This window comes from Pinus tabuliformis, chromosome 5_1 (assembly GCF_031772625.1).
Source record: "Pinus tabuliformis cultivar Carrire ecotype Pingquan chromosome 5_1, CPIR1, whole genome shotgun sequence".
In the NCBI taxonomy this organism is placed as follows: Eukaryota; Viridiplantae; Streptophyta; class Pinopsida; order Pinales; family Pinaceae; genus Pinus; species Pinus tabuliformis.
The window spans coordinates 163,772,698-163,795,390 of record NC_142305.1 but is presented as its reverse complement, the minus strand read 5'-3'; the positions used below and the strand labels follow the sequence as shown (position 1 = coordinate 163,795,390).

The 22,693-nt window shown below is 38.0% G+C and overlaps 1 protein-coding gene across 1 annotated transcript; it reads right to left on the bottom strand.

The window, feature by feature from the left end:
• Positions 1–2,405: 2,405 nt before the first annotated feature.
• On the bottom strand, positions 2,406–14,122 carry LOC149163935 (large ribosomal subunit protein eL30-like). The gene is made up of 5 exons (XM_089431911.1): positions 13,930–14,122; positions 13,684–13,789; positions 5,007–5,108; positions 2,918–2,986; positions 2,406–2,786 (listed from the first exon to the last, which is right to left on the bottom strand). The coding sequence occupies exons 1-5, from the start codon at positions 13,951–13,953 to the stop codon at positions 2,755–2,757; spliced, it is 333 nt and encodes a 110-aa protein (XP_089288037.1). The 5' UTR covers positions 13,954–14,122; the 3' UTR covers positions 2,406–2,754.
• Between the last annotated feature and the right edge of the window lie 8,571 nt (positions 14,123–22,693).

The following is a 22,693-nucleotide window of genomic DNA, read 5'->3' as shown; positions in this document are numbered from 1 at the left end:
TTTAAAAGGGATTGGAAAGTCTTCTAAAAAGCTAGCGCCTATTTAAAAGAGATTGAGATTGAGATTGAGAAGTCTTCTATTAGAGTAGTAGTAACGAGGATACATTTTTCCCAGGAAATTAGTGGAAATTCTAGCTGGATTTTAATAAAATTTGGCAGTAATTTTGGTAAATTCACGCAAACAGTTTTGAATAGCCAGGGTTTCAAATGCCAATGGTGCTGAATCCATTTCAGCTAACAAAAAGCGATTCAAACACTCCTGTGGTCGAATTTTTTTGGAAAAAAATGACCGATTTCGAATAAAAAATCACTTTCTACGCAAAACTGTGGGCCCTTATTATTGATACAAAGACCTCAACGACGAAATTCATTTCAACCAATTGGTAAAAAGCAGCATGTCATCTAAAATGAAGTGAAATGGGAGGTAAAAAGGTACAAGGATCGAGTATTAGGGTGGGATCGGGAGTATTGCAGTGATGGGTATTTTACAACACTTCAGAAATAAAGCATCTCTAGTCAACGTACCAAGCTTACGAATAGATATTATGCAGCCTCCCACGCTCATAATGAGATTAAGCATAATATGTTGACTTGCTAAGTTGTCAGAACAAATTTGGGGCTGCGTTGTTCTTTAGAACATTCTATCTGCTTCGGTGAAATGGAGGTTTTAGGGGACTACGTGGATTATTCAAAAGTTTGCAGAAGAGTGTGGGTTGTTATCAGATTAACAAGCATCTCCTCCGGGGATGTTGTCAAGAGAGTAATATTTACCTTGAACCTAAGTTTTAGAATTTAGATAAATTTGGCTCTCAAAGTTTCAGCAAAGAATGCCCTTTATAGGGAAGGTACCATATTCTTTAACTTGGGCAAGCAAACACAGATAGGGAGAGGGGTCCAGTATACCCATTTTGGCTTTTGAATGTCACGTGTATATTGATTTCTAACGGAACATATGTTACATCTTCACGAAGGAAGAATACAATCTGTTTGTGTTTTACGAATCCATACCGCAGAAAACATCTCCTTTTATTCAGGCTAAAACATTTGGACAAAGGCACACTTGTAGTGTGGCATGGTTATCTCCCTTCTAAACCAGATAATCGAAGTAAGCAAAATCTTGCGTTGCCAAACCAGTTATCAATGCTAGGTACATAGATATGTAGGCATTTGTTAATGAATATAAAACCCGTGTGGTTGCAGATGAAGCTCTAATATGAAATGAAATTGTGTATGATGAAGCACAGTGACTGAAAGAAAAAGTAACTTTAATTTGAGATTTCAAAATTGAGAAAGGTTCCCTAAAGTTTGCCACAAAAATTGAAAGCAAACCTATAAACCAGTACAAAGCAAGAATCATTATCTGTAAGAGGTAGATACATTAAAAGAATATAGTGATACAGCTACACCTGAAAAATCCAAATATGTAAACTTGAAATGTTTCTAAAATTACTATTCTTGATTCAGGAAGTGCCACGGCTAAGGCTCTACGAGCATCTAGGCTCAAAAGTCTAACCCATACTGCAAAAGGGGAAGAGCGCCATGAGAAGCAAGAAACAGACTTCTGGTTTATGAAAAGCAAAATAGACCATTCTCAATTAGGAAGACAATTCATACAACTCTGTGATTTATGAGGGTTGTACTCCTTTCTGTTGGAGAGCCCAACTACAGTCTACAATGCACTTACAATGTATATTCCTGTCCAGGATTTCTAGGACACTTTTATTTATCTAGAACATTAATGCATGAGCACACAAAAATATGACTGCCAGACTTCAAAAGAAAGAGACTGTCTAATAAACCACACTGATGTTCATGGATTGCCAGTGCTCGAGTAGTCAGCCGAACACTGCAAGAAGAAAAAAAACGATAGCATTTTGGGCTGCCCGCAGTGAGGTTTATGTGTAGCTAAAGGGAGGTACACACCAGAATGAAAAGAACGAATATGACCAAGCATTCAATGGAGCGGTACCATGGACAGGGTCAATTAAAACATCCATAAATGTATGCCTTCCATAAATGAACTTGGCCACTCAGTCTCTCTAAGTGACGACAAGAGTGAGTTTTGCATGGAAGCAATTGATTGCGCATATCAAATAGTATGCGCTGCTCATCATGGAGATGCCCGAATAAATCATAGGTGGAACATACAAAATCCAAAAAGCATATAAAATTCGGATCATAATGGAAAAGCACTGGATTTGAATATACCCTGCCAATTCACTAACATCAATATTAATACCCGCATGATATCTGAAGCAGAAACTGAAAAAGCATGCATCATAAAAATCTCAGAACCCTTCAATAAACTAAATAACAAGCAATACATTAATCTTCCCATAAACAAACTTATGAAGTGCCAAACAAGCAAAAGGCACTTCTTGAAGAAACACATAAAAACTTACCGAATAAGTGAAGTAATTTACTAAACTTTTATTCCTACACAACAGGCCAACTTGAAAAAGACCACATGACACAGGATAGTTTAAAATCATAAAACATTCCCTCATAAGCGATCAACACAAGGCTGCACAAATACAATAGCCTTTTAACTCAAATAAACTAGTAATACAATTTAAAAATCAATCTGACACCAAACTCTGATGAGCTGTGAGGAAAAAATAGTGATTAATCTCACTGCAACATCGTAAAATCATATAATATGCTTGTGGCTGAGAAAATTTGACTGGGGACTTCTCCACCAGTCTTCTTGAGAATTTTAAACTGAAAAGAAAGGCCATCTGTCCAATTATTCCAATCATTCCATTGTCTTGATAATGTCAGAGTCACCTGTAAGTACGAACAAGACAGGAGAAGTAACTCACCAACAGAACAAAATAAGTTTGGTTTAGCAAATATTGTTAAATAGGCAAATCTATTCCTGGAAATTGGGAACTTCAAACCCTGTTGGTTGTAATTACCTGGATCTGTTACGCTAAGAACATTCACACGATAATATTTACCACATGCAGTCCCCAAATCCACGTTATCTGTCATATCATATAATGAATAAATTGACTGTTAGTGACGTATCATCAGATAAAAAGACAAAAAAACAACCTAGAGATCCAAAGAAAGCAGCCCAATTCATGTTATAAAAACTTATCACTGCCAATCTAGCATTCTCAAGCATGTGATATTTCACATAATGAAAAATTAGTTTCTTTTTGCCATACTTGGTGGATTTCCTACTCTAGGATACCAACATTCATTAGTTTCCCTACAACTCTCCCTACTGAAGGATAGCAATGTGATTGTTTCAATGATATTTATTGAGGTTACAGAGGATAGCAGAATTTATTGCCACGAGAGTAATATAGAGTCCAGACACTGTAGGAGAACCAGTTGAGAGATGAAAACAAAGCCAATGAATATATCACTAAAAAGACTGAAAGCTCACCCCTAGACAACATGCCTTGTCATCTAGGAAACCGGATTCGTCCTAAACCCCCTGTGAATCCTGAATCCGGCGAATCCGACACGATTCGGTCTGGATTCGTGTCCAAATCACAGGACACGTCGTGTCCGAGGGCGTGTCGCAATTTTCAGGGCCGTGTCGCGATTTTAGGACACGTGTCCGGTTTCCAGGACTTGCTAAGCTCAGCGCGGGTATGAGAAGGGCGTGTTTGCTCATTAATATTTTCATTTGGTAAGTGATTTGTGCTGTTGCAGCAAGGAGTAGAGCATTTTGGCAGCTTCATAATCAAGTCTAGGCCCTAGTATTGATATGCTATTCATTTTCATCCTTTTACTTAAATTTTTAACATTACCATGAAATGACTCAGGATGTTTGAGAGTGGTTCCGGCCTCATTGGATTTCATATGGAGAAAGTAGAATTTTAGATTTCATTCAAAATCCAGCAGACTGATCAGTTTTTCAGGATTTTAGGATTGGGGGATTGCAATGTTTCCATTGAATTTTTTCATGTATTAGGGTATGGAACTCGTATTTAATCAAGAGCAGCAAACCAAGAGCTTCTGAATATGTCGCTCCCGCTCCCATTTTCGCTCCCGCTCCCCTCTTTCACTCCCGCTCCCAAGTAACACTGTTCCTGATGATATGGGTCTGGACACCATTGTTGAGTTGGCATTGGCCAACATGGATCTCAATGATCCAGTGCTAGAGCCTGTTAGATTTTATGACTTAGAGGGCCCAGCCTCCATACCAGCAGATGCAAAGGCGACTATGGATACAGGGGAGGAGGAGGATGTAGAGGAGAGCAGTGGGGACCATGATGATGGGGACAGTGATGCTGATTCTGATGCTGATTGATGCCTTGAGGCTTGTATACCTGTAGTTGTTTTATATTTTCTATTTCTATTTGCCATTGGCATTGCACCAACACTACCTATGTAACACATTTTGATTTGATGACTTAATGAGAAAACTACAGTTGTCAGTGTGTTTATCTTACTATCTTGTAGTTGTAAGTTGTCTTTCAGTTATGAATTATGAATCATGATTTAAATTTTTAATAGATTTATCATTTATGTGACCAGTACCACTGACATTTATTTGAATTTTGTATGTATTATGCATGCTAATAGCTATAGATGAAGATCTATGTTTGAAATCAATAAATTTGTATCATTAATTAAAATTTGTGTAAGAAATATGATAATATCTAATTTTTAATATATATATATATATATATATATATATATATATTAATAAAATAATATATAACGTGTCCTGTTCCAGGGGGTCAGCGTGTCCCGAATCCGACACCACGAATCCCGAATCCTACGTGTCTCGAATCCCCGTGTCAGGTGACTTAGCTTGTCATCAACTCAATTCTAATGGCAGAGACAAATATTGCATGGTTTGAACTGAACACAAACCAAAATTTGGCCACAAAATCTTGGAGTCCTTAAAAGTACAACACTATACATGGCTAAAGATCACATGTAGAGAGCATAGATAAGGGAAAAAAATGCCATATCACTTCACAACGTTTCATTAAAATGCAGTCATGAAGTTTAATAAATTCATAAAAGCTCAAAACTTACTTCCATTGAAATGATGCACTCCAACTTTTGCAAGCATGGCATAATACTCAATTTCTGATCTTTGCAGAGGAGGGCAATTATTAGAAACTATTATAAGCTTCCCTGCAGCATCAAGACAAAAAGATTTAGGTTTATACTCTTTACATATTCAAAGATACTTGCTATCACTATGCATGTAAATAGTACATATGAGAATTTCTACGGCTTAAAAACCCCACGAGAGATTTCCAAATATATTGCAACACTTAATTCAGTATCTAAATGCTGTCAAAACATGCATGACCTAAAAACATCAGGAGAGTTTGAGGAACACTCTAGCACTTTCAGAACCTCCATAGATATCTCGCATTCCAAGAAGATATGACATACTGTCAACCCTCTCCCCTTTCCATTTTACATTTTTACGAGGTAAATATAGGCAACAGCTTCCATCATTACCAGCCTGTAGGAATCAATCAAATAAGGGGGGAACTGAAAACAGTGCTGCATGGAATTATAAGCAAGGAAAGTATTACATCAAAACACAGAAACTGGAAGGAACACCACGATAATGAATTTAAGAAAACAGTGGACCCACTAAATAGGCAAAGAGGATCAACAAATATAAGCAAATTGCCACTTTTTAAAAAAAAAAATGAAAATGAGCTATCAGTAAGAACTGGCAATTAAATACAGCAAAGTTAATCACCATGTCCACTGTTGACTGCAAACAAGCAAATAGAGGCACCTTATCAATACAAACATGAGACCGAGAACAAGGCATTGTCCACAGCGAATGTTTTCTGCTATCAAATTCTCTGAGAACAGGAGATGAAAACATCTGTTGCTATCAAGTTCTTCCATTTGACTTTGGAAGCCTTCCCTCAGGCCTTTACTCATGCAGAGTGTGTCCATATCCTTGGGGATGGCCCCATTTATACCAACTCTACATTGAAATTTTCGCCGAAGCATTCTTATGTGGTTCAAATCAATGATTGGCATTGGGCCTATTATGAATAAGAAAAAAAAATTGAACCCTAAACTATTTCATAGTTAAATCATTTCATGCAATTCTCAGTCACTCCCTTTCTATTTAGCCTAGATCACATTAAAAGCACCTCCCTTTCTATCCCGGGTTGGTCACATTAAAAGGCACTCCCTATCTAGTTAGTCTCAGTCACATTTGTGAGATTACATTCAGCTTTTTAAGATGGTAGTAAGTGGATAATATGTTTTATAGGGAAAAAATGTTCACGCATATTTATTTAATTAAAAGAGTCTTGTCTTGTGTGTTATCCCACATTAGTTGTGCGCACTGGTGCACAACAACATGTAGTCCCCATGATCCTTATGCCAATGGGGGCAGCCACAAGAGAGTTGTGTCTCCTACTAACATAATGGTTGATTGGTTGCAGGGTCTGTTACCGCTCAAACTAGCAGGGGACCTAAGGGGGATCCCTAAAGGGCAAATGGTAGGCCAAGGGCAACAAATGGAGACTTAGCCCACTGTAACCTCAATTAAGGCTCCCTTCTATTTACAACCTTTCACCGCTGGGAGGAAACCCGGTATGTATGGAGTCACTAATGAAGGATAAATCAATGGATATGAGTGACCCAAATAAACCCTTTCCCAGAGGAGTTTGAAGGATGGAGCTTGCTTGCTTCCTAAGCAAAGGTGCTATGTATTCTAGGGAAAGTAAGAGAGGATTCGAGGGTTAGGTTTATGGGACAAGACTTATGAAGGGGTTCCCCAATCCCTAAATCCTTGTTAGAAGGGGTATACCCAATGGTTCTTGAAGAATGATCTTTCAAATGAGAGGGACCACACAAGGTCAAGTGGACCCGGTCTAGTATATGAAGAAAGTATGTAGCAACCAATGATATTCTTACCATAGACAAGGTGGGAAAAAGGATCAAAGAAATAATTTCACTTGAAGATGTTGTTTTGACCCTATAAAATACTAGCCTTGGGGATAGCAGGGCAAGATTTGATCCTGGAGCTAGGGCTTGGCTTTTCTCTCAATTCCACCATTGGAATGGCTTCAAAAGTGGAGGAGAGCTCGAGGAAAGGCCAGCGTAGGAGACCCTTGGAGATCGAACTTTTTTGGTGGCTAGCTTGTGGGGAAATTAATGCCCTAGGTACCCCAACTTGGCTAGACCTGGAAGGAGGTGAAAGAATATGATTTTTAGTGACCACCCTTGGTAGATCAATGCCTTAATCTTTGGGAGAATGGAGTCTATGATGAATATGAGTAAGATTTCTTGGTTCCCAGTCAAGGAGGCCTCAAGATCACTTCGCTTGCCTTCTAGGTCAAGAAGAAGCAACCTTGCAGCTTTTATACTTCGATGTGCAAAAGGAATGGCTTATCAAGGTCAAATTCTTTGATAGAATTACCCCTAGGAGATTTTGCTCATATTACATGGCCCATACATTGATAGATGTTATAATAAAGACAAATTCTACAATTTTAAGCAATAAATGCATGCAACAATTAGCCCTAGAAATGCAAAAATCCCATTCCAACGTATATGACAAAGTAAACAAGAATAACATTAAAAGGCATGTACTTACATGTAACAGAGTATATCCAACCATTCACAATTGACAAGAGAGAAGCTCCAAGAAAAGATAAACCAATATCCACATATCAAAATTCATCCATAAAGCTCCAATTCATCCTCTAGAAAAAGTGCAAAAATCTCAAGGGACATATGAGATCCAAACCAAAGTGATGATGAGCAAATGAGCTCATCTCACTTGTATTTAAACACAACTTAGGAGTTCGAATTAGCCTCCTTGGCCTTCATAAGCCCCAAAAATAAAATAATGTCCTAATAATTCAACTTTTGGTGACAAGCCCACCAAACTAGCTCATAAATGAAAAAGTAAACCTCTCAAGAGGTCAAATAATAATCTATGCATGTTGTAGGGCCCTCTAAGAGGCCTAATGAGGTCTGTGGGTGCCACAATGAAAACTAGGAGCCTCAAAAGCAATGGACAAGAGGTTGGCCCTTTTTAATAACCTGTGGTGCTCCAAATGATGTGGGGACACATAAGTGTCCTCATGGGTCTCCAAACAAATCGAAGATGCCTATAGATCGCCTACAAGGGCTAGGATGATGGTGTAGGTGGTGCCACGTCATCGTGCAAGTCCTGGATCATCTGCCAAGCGTATGGTGTAGACTGGGGCCAATTGGGCATGATGGATCAGGCGCATCTTCCTCGTCCAATAAGTGAACCACGAACAATCTCTGAATGGCTATAGGGATCCATGGAGTTCAATCCGCTGCTATGGAGGCCCATGGCTCTCAACGCTCACCCTACATGTGCCAATGTGGCTCTCTGGAGGATTAGTGTTAAAATTCGAAATCCCTGAATCACTACTACAACAATTGATTATATTTCTCCTACTGAATCAAGTTATTTACAGTACTATACGGTAAATATCGAAATAAATACAATTGCAGCCTTCACAACTTAAATAATGTCGAAACAAGAACTAAGCAAGAAAGAAATAGCACACAAAAGTGACATTGTTGTTTTTGGACAAATGTCCACAGAAAAACCCAGTGTGGGAAAATCAGTGCAGCGACTAAGGGTTTGTATTATTATGCAATAATTTTTTAGTACAATTCTTCAGATGCCCAAACTAGCAATCCTGTACAAAGATCTAACTGGACAAAAAGATAGTGAGATGATCTCATCCTGTCACTGGGAAATCTGGCACTGATCTGTGCTGGAGATGAGCCTCTACATTGCCTCTACGCAGTACTACGCCACACCCACGCAGTTACTGCGCCGCTACTATTGGGACTGCACTACATCTCCTCTCGATCCTCTGCTCATGAGAAACGTCGCCGCTTTGGCATCCTAGTCTCAGACCCCGACTCCAGCACTAGAACCTGATTCTTCCCCAACAAAAATATGAGCTCCCTCTGAAGCTCTACACTGCCACAGCGTAGCTCTATGATGCCTCTGCGTGGCCTAGCGCTGCCTCTCCGGACTACTCTCTGCCTTGCACTCTTTAGATCAGGAAAACTTCCTCCGAAAAATTATCCTTGCCCCTCACTACAAGAAATCTCCTCGATCACCTTCTCCGGCAACTACTATGTTGCTCTCTTGAGAAAATCGATCTTTGATCTCTCACTCGATGTGTTTTCCAAATGCCCATCAATCCTCTTCTTATAATCCTCTCGTTGATCAATCAACAACCCATATTAGATTCTAATCAATGGCTCAAATCATTTTGGCTTGATCCTCGTCTTCTTCTAGAAGTTTCACCCCCAGTTTAATTAATACCCTTTAATTATTTTAATTTCCTAAGTTTAGACTTAGGCATCCATTAAAAAATAATTAATTATTTTAATAAAACTGTCTCCGCTGGAATTTCCCAAAACGATCTCTGGATATTCTGGAATACATGTGTCCTAGCCTCCCTGCAAATTTTGAGGCTTAGAGCACATCTGATGCTACCAGAAATCAACAATTAGGGCCCCGTATAAGGAGACCAAACCCAAGACGGAAACTATTTGCAATCTTGCATAAGATCCAATGCATCCCCTAGCCTTCCAGTATAACAAGTCATTAGAGAAATCGAGTAAATGAGCTTACCTAATCATGGACCATAGGTGGGGACTTCATAATAGTCTGCCCTTCCATAATGGGCTTCAAGATGTGCCAATGTCTCCTAAACTCCAAATGGGGTTAACCAATAATCCTATTAGGTGGTTTCTACTTCTAAAGGGGATAATATAGTCAAGGTACATCCTTCAAAAGGTGGTGGCATGTGACAGATAGATGAATGAAGTAGGGAATGAGAAGGGGCAGCCATGGGTCACATGTTCAGTTACAAGGGTAGCTAATAAGAGGGAAGCCCACACTTGGGTTCATAATGTGTAAGAGGGAGAAATCGTGGTACATGAGGTGCCTCGGCCTTGATTTTTCCACCCTTCTTTTTATGCCTTTTGCCTTTTTATGATTTTCTTTGATTAATTGCTCGAGGCTTAAGGGGTTAGAGCATGATGTATAAGATATAGCAGTGAATTCCCCTATTTAAGGTGGGGCGGTTCATTGCCCACCAGAAGTTGGGACAATCATGGGTTCCTATATGATGAAGAAAGCTCACAGAACTTGTAGGAACCAGAGTGAGGGCCGTGATGATGGGGTAGATCTCATGTATTGGCTTTTGCCCACGTGCTAAATGGATTTGTCCCGACCATCTTTTGCATTTTGTGGTACATTTTCCTGTTGAATGTGGTCATATATGCTTTTATCTTTCTTTTCAGCTGTATCAACCTCTGGGCTTCATTCCAGGCCATGACCCAAGGTGTGGGCAAGGGGAAGGGGCAAGCTAACCCTATGTGGACCCAATGGAGGAATGTGGACCTAGGCGGGAGAAATGATGAATAGAGTAATAATGAATGGAAAGGGAGTAAATAAGAAAATAAGGGAACGGGACCACGCACGCAACCAAAATCAGGTTTTTCCCATGAAATTACCATCACTGGAACCAAATGGTCAGTAAAAGAGACCCACGAGACTAGAATCTAAGGTTAATTTCTAAAAGGGGTCTAAGGCACAAAAGAACAGACCTAGCCCATTCTTTCCGCCGAATTCCCCCATTAATCCATGCCCAAAAGTGTCCATGATAAGCAAACTACAAAACTCAATTTCCAAATGACAAGGCATACCTTTAAATTCGGGAGGCCCACCTTCAATCATACGATCATGGCAAGATGGGCGAGGGACCACATGGCTGGCTCAAGTGGCAGAGAAAATGGCACAATGAGCTAGCTGGTGGCTATGAGGGGCTGTCGACTGAGGACCATCTTGGAGAAAAAAATTATCCTAGGGATATTACCCACAAAATGGGTCTTTATGCTTCCTTGCTCAGCCTTCGCCTCTGGTACAAGTGTGAGTGTATTTGTGTGAAACAATAGTGTGATACAACTACACTTTGGCATCTTGGAGTAGCTTCTATGGCTATAAAAATCACATCTCAACATGTTGAATTCCAAAAAATAGTGTTATTTGAAGTGCAGCCTATTGAAATCACCTTGAAGGGGTCAACCACTGATCTGATTTAATGGAAAATTTTATCATATTTTCTTGCACTATCAAATATTTCTCAAATAACATTGTTGCTGAATTCGAACTAAGTACTTGCAACACGAATGCTAAAGCTTAAAATACCATAACTTCCACTATTTTAGAATCTGAGGTTTATAAAACTAGTTGAAACTAAAAAATCATCACTACAAAAGACTATATTATCTATGAACCTATTTTTGTTAGGGTTTCCTTGTTGAATAAACAAGCTGAAAACAATCACATCACCAAGGGAAATGAAACAACAACTGGGGTTTTGTAAACAGGGTTACAGACTCAGCCAAATCAGACCAACTAGGCTGAAACTGATTAGTTTTCAGCCCATATGGTCAAACTGACCAATACATGCCAGCATGTGTCAGCTTGTTGGCAAGGCCCAGCCTTGAAAAAAAATAAAGACAGAAACAGCTCATTGAAACCCTAATTTTGCCTTATTAGAGAGCCCCTTAGGGCACGGAGCTCTAAAATTGCGCTTATAATAAAATTATTTAAGTCAATGTTTTGTTGTTTTCATTAACCAAATCAGACAACTAGGCTGAAACTGATCGGCTTTTTCAGCCAATATGGTTGAACTGGCCAAATACATGTCAAGCACATGTGTCAGCTTGTTGGCAAGGCCCAGCCTTGAAAAACAAAAACACCTCATTGAAACCCTATTTTTGCCTTATTAGAGGGCCCCTTAGGGCACACAGACTCACAGAGCTCTAAAATTGCAATTATAATAAAATTATTTGAGTTAATGTTTTGGTGTTTTCATTAACCTTGTATGCTATGGTGAATTATAAAGAAACCAGAATGCAGGCAAAACTGCCCAAATATTGTGTTCTGAAACATATGTTTTAATTTTCTCTGGGATTATTGTAAGTTCTAAAATAAAAATAAAAAAGCAAAATTTTTTAAAAAGGAATAGTTAAACAAACATTAAATTTCAATGCCGGCACACAAATTCAATTTAGAAGTTGAAACAAAACCTTAAACACGCAAGTCAAAAAACCCAAAGGAGGAGAAGACAAGAATACATCCAAGAGCAAGCCCACGAGAAGTCAAGTTGATCCAGCAATTCTAAAGAAAGCCATCACCATCACTGTGCAAAGCAGGTTTGGTTCTAAAATTTTCATTCTTTGCTAATTTCCAACTTTTTGTCAATATCCTTCGATAAACCTCCTTTAAAAAGATTTCATTAAGAATTTTGTAATTATTAGACTATGTTTGTTGACCGCAGCAAGACTCTTTTTAAAATTCTTTACGTAGCATAACCAGACCAGACCTATATAAGCCCAGGTCCGATATGCACCGTGAGCTTGCGAAGGTCAACGTTTCATACTCATAATCTCTGCACCCAACGTAAAGTTGTACAGACACAGAAAGTGTTGATGCAACATCTAGATTCACATCATTACACAGACACGGAAAGAGTCAATACAATGATCACATTCAATGTAACAACTTTACACAGACACGGAAAGAGGCCATGGATCACTCCCACCCCCACTCGGGCTGTAGAATGTGCCTTGCTTCTCTCAGTGCAGTCATGGCTTAGTGTTATGACTCAGGAATTTGTCTGTATTGGTTTTGAATCTAGACCAAAAGAATATTAGAGTTTAAGTTGAAGCTGAAGTAAAATCAGGATCACACAGAGGAATTTCTACTCCTTTGCCTATGCAAATGGTTTGGGCAACATATAGTAAAGGTGCCCCAAGGGTTTGGGCAAATGGTTGAACCCTGCCCAAGGCATGTTGCAAATGGGCAGACCATAGTTCACTGGTTCAAATTCGGTCAAGTCCCTCGGGGCAACTAACCTACCCTTTATTGTTGCGGCTGATTCAGCTGCCCTCCATCTGGATATTCCAGGGAAGAGGGGCATCCTACGAGGCTTTCCTTGAAAAAAAAAATTGTCTCTGTAGAAACTATAAGTATGGTTGCTTTAATTTGCGATGAATAAATCCAGCTACCCTTCGCATCATAAAAACACTACAGCAGATAAAATTGTACCAATTTTACAAAGAATGGTCACCTTAACCATCACAAAAATGCATCCAATAAAATTTTACCAAATTTACAAAGAATCGTCATAATAATGTTAAGATAGAACCAAATCCTCAATCAGAGGTATGTCACTTTGATTTCCAGTATGCTTGCAATTAAACAGACATCACAAAGGCAACAATCACAACAAATCCTCAACCGAAGACATGCCACTTTGATCGTCAGTAAATGTGCAATTAAGAAGGCGTCGTAAAGACAAACAATCACAAGGTGGGGAGTGAATAAAAACGCGGGGCACCTCTAAAGGATGTAAATACCAAATTTAGGGAAGATGCAGTGTAGGAGGAAAAAGCGGTACAATCTACTGTTGCTGCAATCCAGTCTATGTTGAATTGACAGCTAAATGGACATTCTGCCTAACAATGTGCTGCAATCACAAACAATAGGTCATATGATATACATGCCGGAGCCTTTAAATCACCATACCCATATTAAACTTTATGGTTTTGACTGCGGAGTGCCTTGAGAGCTCGGCTTTGAAGTTATTAGGTGCCTAAAAGCTGTATACAGTACATGGATTCAAAGATAGTTTATTGAAAGCACCTTTGGAAGTCCTGAGGGACCTGAGAACAGTCTTGTAACCCAGAGTGTACTTGCCACTCTTCATTACAAGGGCAAGCCTGTTGTTGATGCTCTCATGAGTCTTCTTCTGCAACAGAATGCATAGCATAAATAACAAAAATGAATAAAATTACATTTTCACAAGCAGCTATTTGAGATCCCGACACTGCATACGCTAAAATACAATTTTGAGGATTTGGATAGTGCGTGAATGTGCATTTTACTCACAGTCTTCTTGGTGGTGGTTGCCATTGTTCGAGTCTCTGCGTTCGCTATTTCGGTTAGCTGATAGCAGAGAGGCTCCAATATTATTATTTTCGATGTGAGGAAAGAAAGAGACCGTATTTCGGAACCCTACATTGTTTAAATTTACTTAACTTCTTCAAACCCTAGACCCAAACCAAAATCTCTCTCCTCTCTGCTCGGAGGAATCACAACCGGTTGACACCCGGAGCTTTTTTATATATATAATATTAGAGATGTTATTTCGGAGTGTATTTTGAAATATTAAGTCAATTTTCAATTTTGAGATAGTGTACATTTAGAAAGCACAATAACATGGTAAAAATCTAATTTTTATTAAAAAATAAAATAAATGGGTTAGAATGGTGTATTTATTTTTTAAGAGAGAGATGATGGCTACATGTATTTACAAAAGTTATTATAAGATATTAAAATAATGGCTTTTTAAAATAAAGAAAGAATTTTATAGCTCCAAAATCTTATTTTAGAATATGGAATGCTAAAAGTTTTATGGGTCGCGAAGTGGTTAGTTGGTACATCGACTTCCCTAGGGCACAACTTCTGCATACAATCTCTATTTGGGGTGCATAGTAGCTCATTGGAAAGAACTATTAGATGACTATAACTTTCGATGAGGGCTAGGGAATGCCATGGTTACCCCTAACCCCCCAAATTGCAAAAAAACATCATATAGGGCCTCAAAATAGCCCTAGAAGTTTGGGACCCAAAAAAACATGGAAAATTTTTCAAGAAGATAAAGAACCATTGAGTCAATGGAAGAGGTGGGTGGCCACCAATGTCCACCTAGACCAATCCTCCCCCCTTTAGGAAGCAGTGGTCTCTATTATATCAAGTTCCCTCATCATATGGGTAAACTTATGTTGAATTTGGCTCCTAGTGAGCCACTTGCCTTGGTGAAGAAGTTGCTCTCCTTTGACAACTCGGTAGAGTTGTATGTGCTATCGTCGGGTATCCTTTGTCTTGGTGTCCATGATCCTTTGCACTATTATATGTTCAATGCCATCAAGGTTGAGTTAGATGAGGGAAAATTACTTGGTTTCTTCTGAGGTGTTCAACAAAGGTGGAAAATATGGTTTAAGGAGCTCCACATCAAATACTAGGTGCAAGCTAGGAAAAGGGGGAATGTTTTATTCAAAAGCATTTTCACCCATCACCTTTGTGATTATGTGAATCCCACATCGTAGTGTTCTAAGCTTCCTATGGGGGCCTATGAGGCACTCTTTTTGTAAATGCAACCACACTTTATCACCAACCTAAAACTTGCTTGGAACCCTTTGTTGGTCATGTTGTTGCTTGTACTTTGCATTGGCTTTTTGTGGAGATCATGAACCTATTGTTGGAGTTGTTGGATCTATTCAAAAAAAACAATTGCTCTATATGCCTCAACCTTAGCATGGGATGACTCTGCCAATGAAGATGTAATATGCATAACAACATCAATTAGGGCCAAGGGTTGAAACCCCAAGCACACCTTAAAATGACTATGGCCAATAGAGTTGTGGAGGGTTATGTTGTAGTTATGTTGAACATGTGGAAGGCTTTTGTCCCATGTACATAGATGTTTAGAGTTGCACATGTGCAATATATGCACAATCATCATGTTAACCACTTATGTATGTCTATATGTTTGGGGATAAAAGGCGGTTGATTGGTCAACTTGGTATCCATCAAATACCATAGGTTGTACCAAGAAGTGTTGAGGAACATGTTATCCCTATCTAAAAGAATGGTTCGAGGTAGCCCAAAATGAACCCAAACAAACTCAAAGAATAGTTTAGTAATGACTTTACTTGTAATACTCTTGCATGGTTCCAAAATGGTCATCTTAAAGAACCAATAGACAACCACAAACTCACAGTTATTGCCATGCTTGGTTAAGGGAAAACTTGACATGTGACCTATGGAGACTGACTCCCAAGGCTTGTCTGAAGTAGGTAGAAGAGAGTACAACCCCTACTTCTTGATGGTTGATTGCAATGCACGATCTGATATATAGGTGGACATCTTGTCGAAGCTTCGACCAATACAAATACTTCTAAAGTATTGTTATTGTCTTGTCCACACCAAAATGCCTTGCCACTTAATTGTAATGTGCCTTCTAGATTAGCTTGGCACACTTGCTTGAAGGAACAAACAATAGTGCAAGTTCAAAGTTGTCTTCTCAAAATTCTGGACCCCTTTCTAAATGCATGAAAGGGGTTTAAATAACCTATTAATATTACAAAAATAGTAAACTTAAAATAAAAGTCTTCAAAAAACTTCAACAAACTAAGCTAAGATAAAGAACAGCTAAACTAGTGATATGTTGTAACAAGAACTCATGATTGTGCTCCAGATTGATTCTTCATCTACTTTTTGAGATCATATATGTCTATGAGCGGCTTCAGCTGGGGGGGATGTACCGGTTGCATGCGCATTTGTCCTGTAAACACTACATCACTAAGCATTGGAAGAAATTGTACTGTTGCATTCGAGAGACACCTCAGCACGAGCCATTGACTATGAGGCTTCACTAGAAAATGCCAATAACTTTCAAGGTTTGCTTGTGATAAACTCTGAATGTCTTGAACCTTCTTCTTAGATGTTTCCTACCAAGATTGTTTTAAAGATTTGACATCTGGCAAGGTGTCCTTTGGGCATTCTTGAATTGGATTGGCTTGCAGTAAGGTATCTATAATGGATTTGATGAAATTTGAGGCAAGATTTATGGCTCTATTAGTAGCCATTTCTGTCTATTTCATTTTGATATCCCAGTCACTGAAAATGATATCCTTTTGTGATTCTTCAATTCGAGGAAGATTAATTGATCTTCCCTGAGCATTGTCTTGCTAATATATATACTCATAAATTTTCTCATCAATTTCTTCATAAAACATCCTCAAATCAGACAATTGGTTTACTAAGGAATCGTTGGTCTCTGACAAGTCATGAATTACAACCAATTTGTGACAGAAGATAGCATGCTACTTTATTAGGAGTATATCCAGTTCTGATGCCTCCTTGCGGACTTCATTTATCTCTAGATTTTCCCTCAGCTGGTTTATCCTTTGTTGTAATTGCAGTATTTGTTCATATTTGTCTTTCACTTCATATTCAAATTGTAGTTTTAAATCATTAAAAAAAAAATTGTAACTCTGTAAGATTTGCTTGCCATTGTTGCTCAATTACTTGCTTTGCAATCTGGAAAGTTTGTTCTAATTGAACAATCCTTTGATTGTTTTCTTTCATTAGAAGTTGTATTTTCGCACCTTTATCAATGGTAGCACTAGCGTAAGCGCATGCAAACTGAGATAATATTTTCAATTCCTCATCGCACGTTGTTTGAGCTCCTTTCGAAAGGACTTGAAAAGGAGTTTTATTTGAAACTAGCGCTTGTGATTGCTCTAACTTTATTTTCTTCCTTGACCTGCTCATTAGTGCTTTATGAATTGGACTATAAAATACATCCAAAGGTGAAATTTCTTCACTCTCGAAGACTATCTCAGCAGTAGGGAATGCAAGAATTATTTCCATATCATCGACAACAATGGATTGATTGATAATTTCAGCATTAATGTTATTCTCTTGAGTTTTAGGAATATTATTCCCTTGGTAAGTCTCAACAGTAAGCGAGGTTGTCCTTGTAGTTTCTGGAACCTATTCTGTCTCTCTACTGACTGTAACCTATTATGTTTGTATATCAACCGAGATACTTGTAACTCAAGCTTCTTTTGTTGTCAAAACACAGTTGAACTCCTCCCATACTTCATCTAATCTGTTCTCCTCTTTAATTTCTCTTGTTTGCTCAATAGTTATAGTAGTTGTTTCAAAGACTTGGGAAATAATTGGAGCTTTTGAAGAAGTTGATGCATCTGAAACTTCTAAGTTTTGTCGAAATTGTTTTAACAGGGATTCTGGAAAATGGGTTATTCTTCGTTGATGATATTGATTGAATCTAATCAATTCGTCAGGACTTAGACGACCTGCTGCCAAATTTCCTACCATATAATACTCTGGAACCATTTCAAACAAATCATCGAACTTGTTAGGTTCGCTTGAAAACAATTTGAGCTTAGCCTGTGTTGTAACATCTTTCGCTATGCCATTAATGTCATATGACCTGTTTAGTATGGTTGGAAAACTAAAAGCTTTTAATTGTTCAATTTCAACTAATGAATGCTTGAAATTCTTTGAGGCATAGGTACCACAAGGGATAAGAAAACATGGCCAGGTGGATTTCTTGACATCTTTAAGTACTTTAGTTAAGCCCTTACCAATTGTTTGATAAGTGACTTCCTTGGCTAACAATTTATCTGGGACAAAAAGGGGCAAAACATGAGGATGGGCAAGGCTACCAAAAACCCGAATGTAAGTAAATGACTCTTCCCCAAACCACTTTCATATAAGCTTTAAGTCTTTATTAGCTTCTGCAGTAAGTCTAGGGGCTTTTCTACCAAAGACCTCTTGGTGGATAGGGAGCATGACCTCATGACAGATTTTGTAGAAGTGAGAATGGTATTTGGTTTCCAAAAGGATATCGAGATAAACAGATATAGAACTAGGAAATTGGGTTGTCCATTTCCATCCTAGAGATGGAAAATTATAAGAAAAACAAATTGCGTCCATGACATAGGCGCTCATAAAGAAAGGAGGAGTTGTTATTTCGAGAACATTGCACTTTTGTCTGTAATTGCGAATTTGAGTGGTCAAATTGTTGGATAAAATAGTCGCCTAATCCATGCTATAGCCATCAGCAGAGGCTTCTACCAATGGCACCCATTCTTCAGAGAATTTATGCGTATTTGGATAATCATAGAGGTGACATAACATAGCAGCAATATGAGAGAAAGGGCCAACAACAAAGGCTGATGAATATATACCCCTGTCCTCTTGCTTGTGTTTTTTTGGGCCCCTTCTCCATTCTCTGATCAACTCCACAGGATTTAGATTCTCTTGCATGAATTTCTAGATGAATTGTGTGTCATATTCTTTTGAGGTTGAGGTAAATGATACATTTTCCTTAAATCCTTAGATTTAAAAGACCCAATAGTTGTCTTCTTTGAAGTTATAAACGTTTTGTCTATAATGTCCAGATGGTCAACAACCCATCTCACCATATCTGTATATGGCAGAATTTTGGGGCGAGCAGCAATTCTGTGGAGAAATGAATTGGCCACATAATTCCATGTGTCATTGTTACTTGGAGGAGAATCATCAGCAGTAGCAACCTGTTTCACGATTATTCTCGGATTTTCATCCTCGAATAGTTTGTATATTTCCTCCCAGGAGGAAGAACCTGCATCCAGAGTGCATGTAGTATATGTAAACAATGGAGACATCTCAGACACTTCTTCAGGGGGCAAGATTGGTTCTTGTTGTATTACAAATTTCCTCCTCACCTTGATTATTCTTGACATGTCCCTTAACTTATCATTATTAGTACTATTAATTCCTCCTAGAGACTCACTCCCCTCTTTCCCCTCGTGAAAGTCTCCTTTTACACATTATAATTGGTGTTTCATAGTGTCAAATTACTTCAAAGGTTATGTGCATACTCTCTTATGTCATCCATTGCAGCTAAGAAAACCTTTGATTTATGGTGGTTGGGTTGATACTCTGGATGGGCTCCTACTCCAAATGGTGTGAGGTCTAATTGGGACTTCACATTGGGGAGAACCCTTTGGTTGATAGATTTCCAGTGCCATCAATAGTTGGCACTAGAAGGAGGGCCAGATGACAAGTTGCACCCACTGATTCTATTTTGAATCTCTTATATTAAATGGCTCTTTCCCAAATCATAATACTAAGATGTTTATCTAAGGAGCTTGATCTTACTATCCCCATGGACATTATTCATAACTTGTCTCAATTTAAGTTTGATGGCGAGGGTGAACTAACTGCTCTTGGACACCTCTTTCAATTTATTCATTTTTGTCTCTCTAATGGAATTCATTGTAAATATGTTTAAAGTGATTTTTTCACCCTCACGTTATAAGGTCGAGTTAAAAAGTGGTGTCATACGTTACCCATTGCTTCCATCCATTCACTTGAGCAACTTGTTAAGGAGCTTTGCAAAGCCTTTGACAGGTATGACAATCAAGATGTTTGTAAAAGGATTGATTTGCTTAGAATGAAACCTGCCAAATCTGTAGAGAATTTTCATTATCGATTTCTTCACCTTTGTTATGAATTCCCCGAGGGAGTGATTGATTCAAATTTCATCATGGAAAAATTTCAGAGTTTAATTTTACTCGAATTGAGATCTTTTGAATTTGAACCCGGGGATGATTCTCCTTCCCCAACCTCCACAAACCATGAGACACCTCTAATTTTAGAGGAGGAACCTACTATTCCTTTTTTCCTTGTCCTCATCATTTTCTAGTACCAATTTGGGTGCCTCCTAGTGATGATGTTAAAGTCGAGAAATATAAAAATATAATTGTTGATATATCCATTCAACCTCCACCCTTTTCCCATCATATAGATATTATTAAGGAGAAATTAGATTGGTTCAACAATGGCATGGACCCTAAAGTGAAAGTTGACCACTTGGCTTTTCAAGATCATATTAGTGCACATAAGTCAAAACTTGAATTTTTGGTCCAAAAGAAAATTTGACTACCTCGACGGATAACTTTCAACTTCTGTTATCCATGTCTCATGATCCTCTTGATCAACCTAATTCAACTCTTAAGGATTTTCAACCTCTTGTTTCAAACAGTAATCATATACAAGGTAGTTACATTTCACTTGTAGAGGAGCAAAGTAGTGAAGATATGTTTCATCTTTCTTCCCTCTTCCAGGATGACAATCTTGAATTTTTGGTTGATCATTGATCTCGCAATCTTGATAACCTAGTCAAATGATTTCATATCCTTCATTCAGGTTGAGACTTTAGACAACCATCACCATGACATCCCTATTTCCATTAACACGTGTGGTGATGGATATATAAGTACATCAAACAATATTTTTCCTTCTTCTGAGCACTTGGATTTTTACGGTATCGATTTAGAATTTGTTTCTCGTAGTTTATAATCTCATTTATGCGATGGGAGCCTTTTTTCAATTTAGAATTATTATGATGTTTCTTCGATTCATGTATCTTTAGATATTAAATATGAAGAAATAAGTTGTTAGGATTTTGAATCTTTGGTATATCTTGTCGAAGAAAAGCAAGATCAATCTGAATGTTACATTATTATGTTTGTCTTCAATCATTATGATGATGAAAATAATCTCATGGAGCATAACATGCATGTTGATCCATTGTTCTTACAAACTCAATCTGATTTAGTTACAACTGGAGTTTCTCCTCCTAAGTTTTTTCATATTTCCTCACCTCTAGCACATTATTCATTGTACCTGAATGTGTTTGATGAGTTTGTTAGACTAGTAACTTATCTTAATCCTTAAGATCCTTTTCCTACTCGTTTTGATTGTAATCAGGTACGAGATGGTGTGGTGTTATGATCATAGGATGAAAATCTTGAATCCATTATTCATGATCTTTTCAATTGTAAATTTTTAATCTGTCGGGAGGGAGATGTTACAACTTGAAATAATAAAGGGAGTTTTATGATTGATGTATCTCAATTCTCTATCAAGAATATGATATTTCTAATCTTAAGTCTAGTCACACTAGTGGAATTAATAGTGTTTTCATTGATACATCTGATTATAATGGTGCATATTTACCTATTTATATTTCTAAGCCATCCAAATTCGATGATGCGCCATCAGAAAGTTCAGAGATTAGTCAGGAAGTCGAGGCACTTCAGCCCCTGCTAATGATTATGTTAGGTTCTCGCAATCCTATTGAGATATGTGAACTAAGTTGGATCCATGTTTTCATACATAATTCTTTCCTTAATAGTCTTCCATTGGTTGTGAGTTCATTCTTAAAGGACTTCTGATATTTTCAAGTTGATCTTCACAATCTTCAGGATGGAATTTCTAATCAAATGAAAGGTTCTTGTTTGGTTAGTCCTTTTTCATGTGGATCCCTTACGTTACAACAAGGGTTGGAGAGCAAATATTTCATGAATCCCCACAATTTCAAAGCTTTCCATTCTGATTATCAAGATAAAGGTCATTTTGGGTTGAAGGATTTATCTTTGTCAAACACTTCCGAGATCGATCACCTTCTTATCCCTCTTGTGTATGTCATGAAGTTAATCATCTTCTTGGCATTATATCTCTTCTTGAATGATAGGAAATGCTTGAATCATTCATTGAATCAAAACTCTTGTGTTGATATGAATACCTCATTTGATTTGACCCTTGCTTCCAATCTTTCGCCAGCCTAGTATCCTAATTGGTTTCCTAAATTTGTGATGTCAATGATCGTTCTAAATACCTTAAGATTTCATATTGTTAGCATGATGTATAATAAGAATACAAATGGAACTAATGGAGAATCGAGGATCTTAAAGTCACCAATTTGATGATGATACTAGTTCTAACAACTATCTTTCAATTAATCATTGTCCCATTAGCATACCTGATGATATTTGTTTTACATTAATTGATTTTGTTGAACCAACCATCTTCATGGTTTAACATTTCATGATTATGATGCTTGTCGAGTGTTTGAGGCACTTCAGTGTCAGATGATGATTATGACAGGTCCCCGCCATCTTGACAAGGGTTCTGAATGAGATCAAATTGAATTCCCTTCAAAATATTCTCTTTGTAATTTGAATGAGTTTATTGAAAATTCATTTTCTCAAGAGTATCAGGGTTTTCA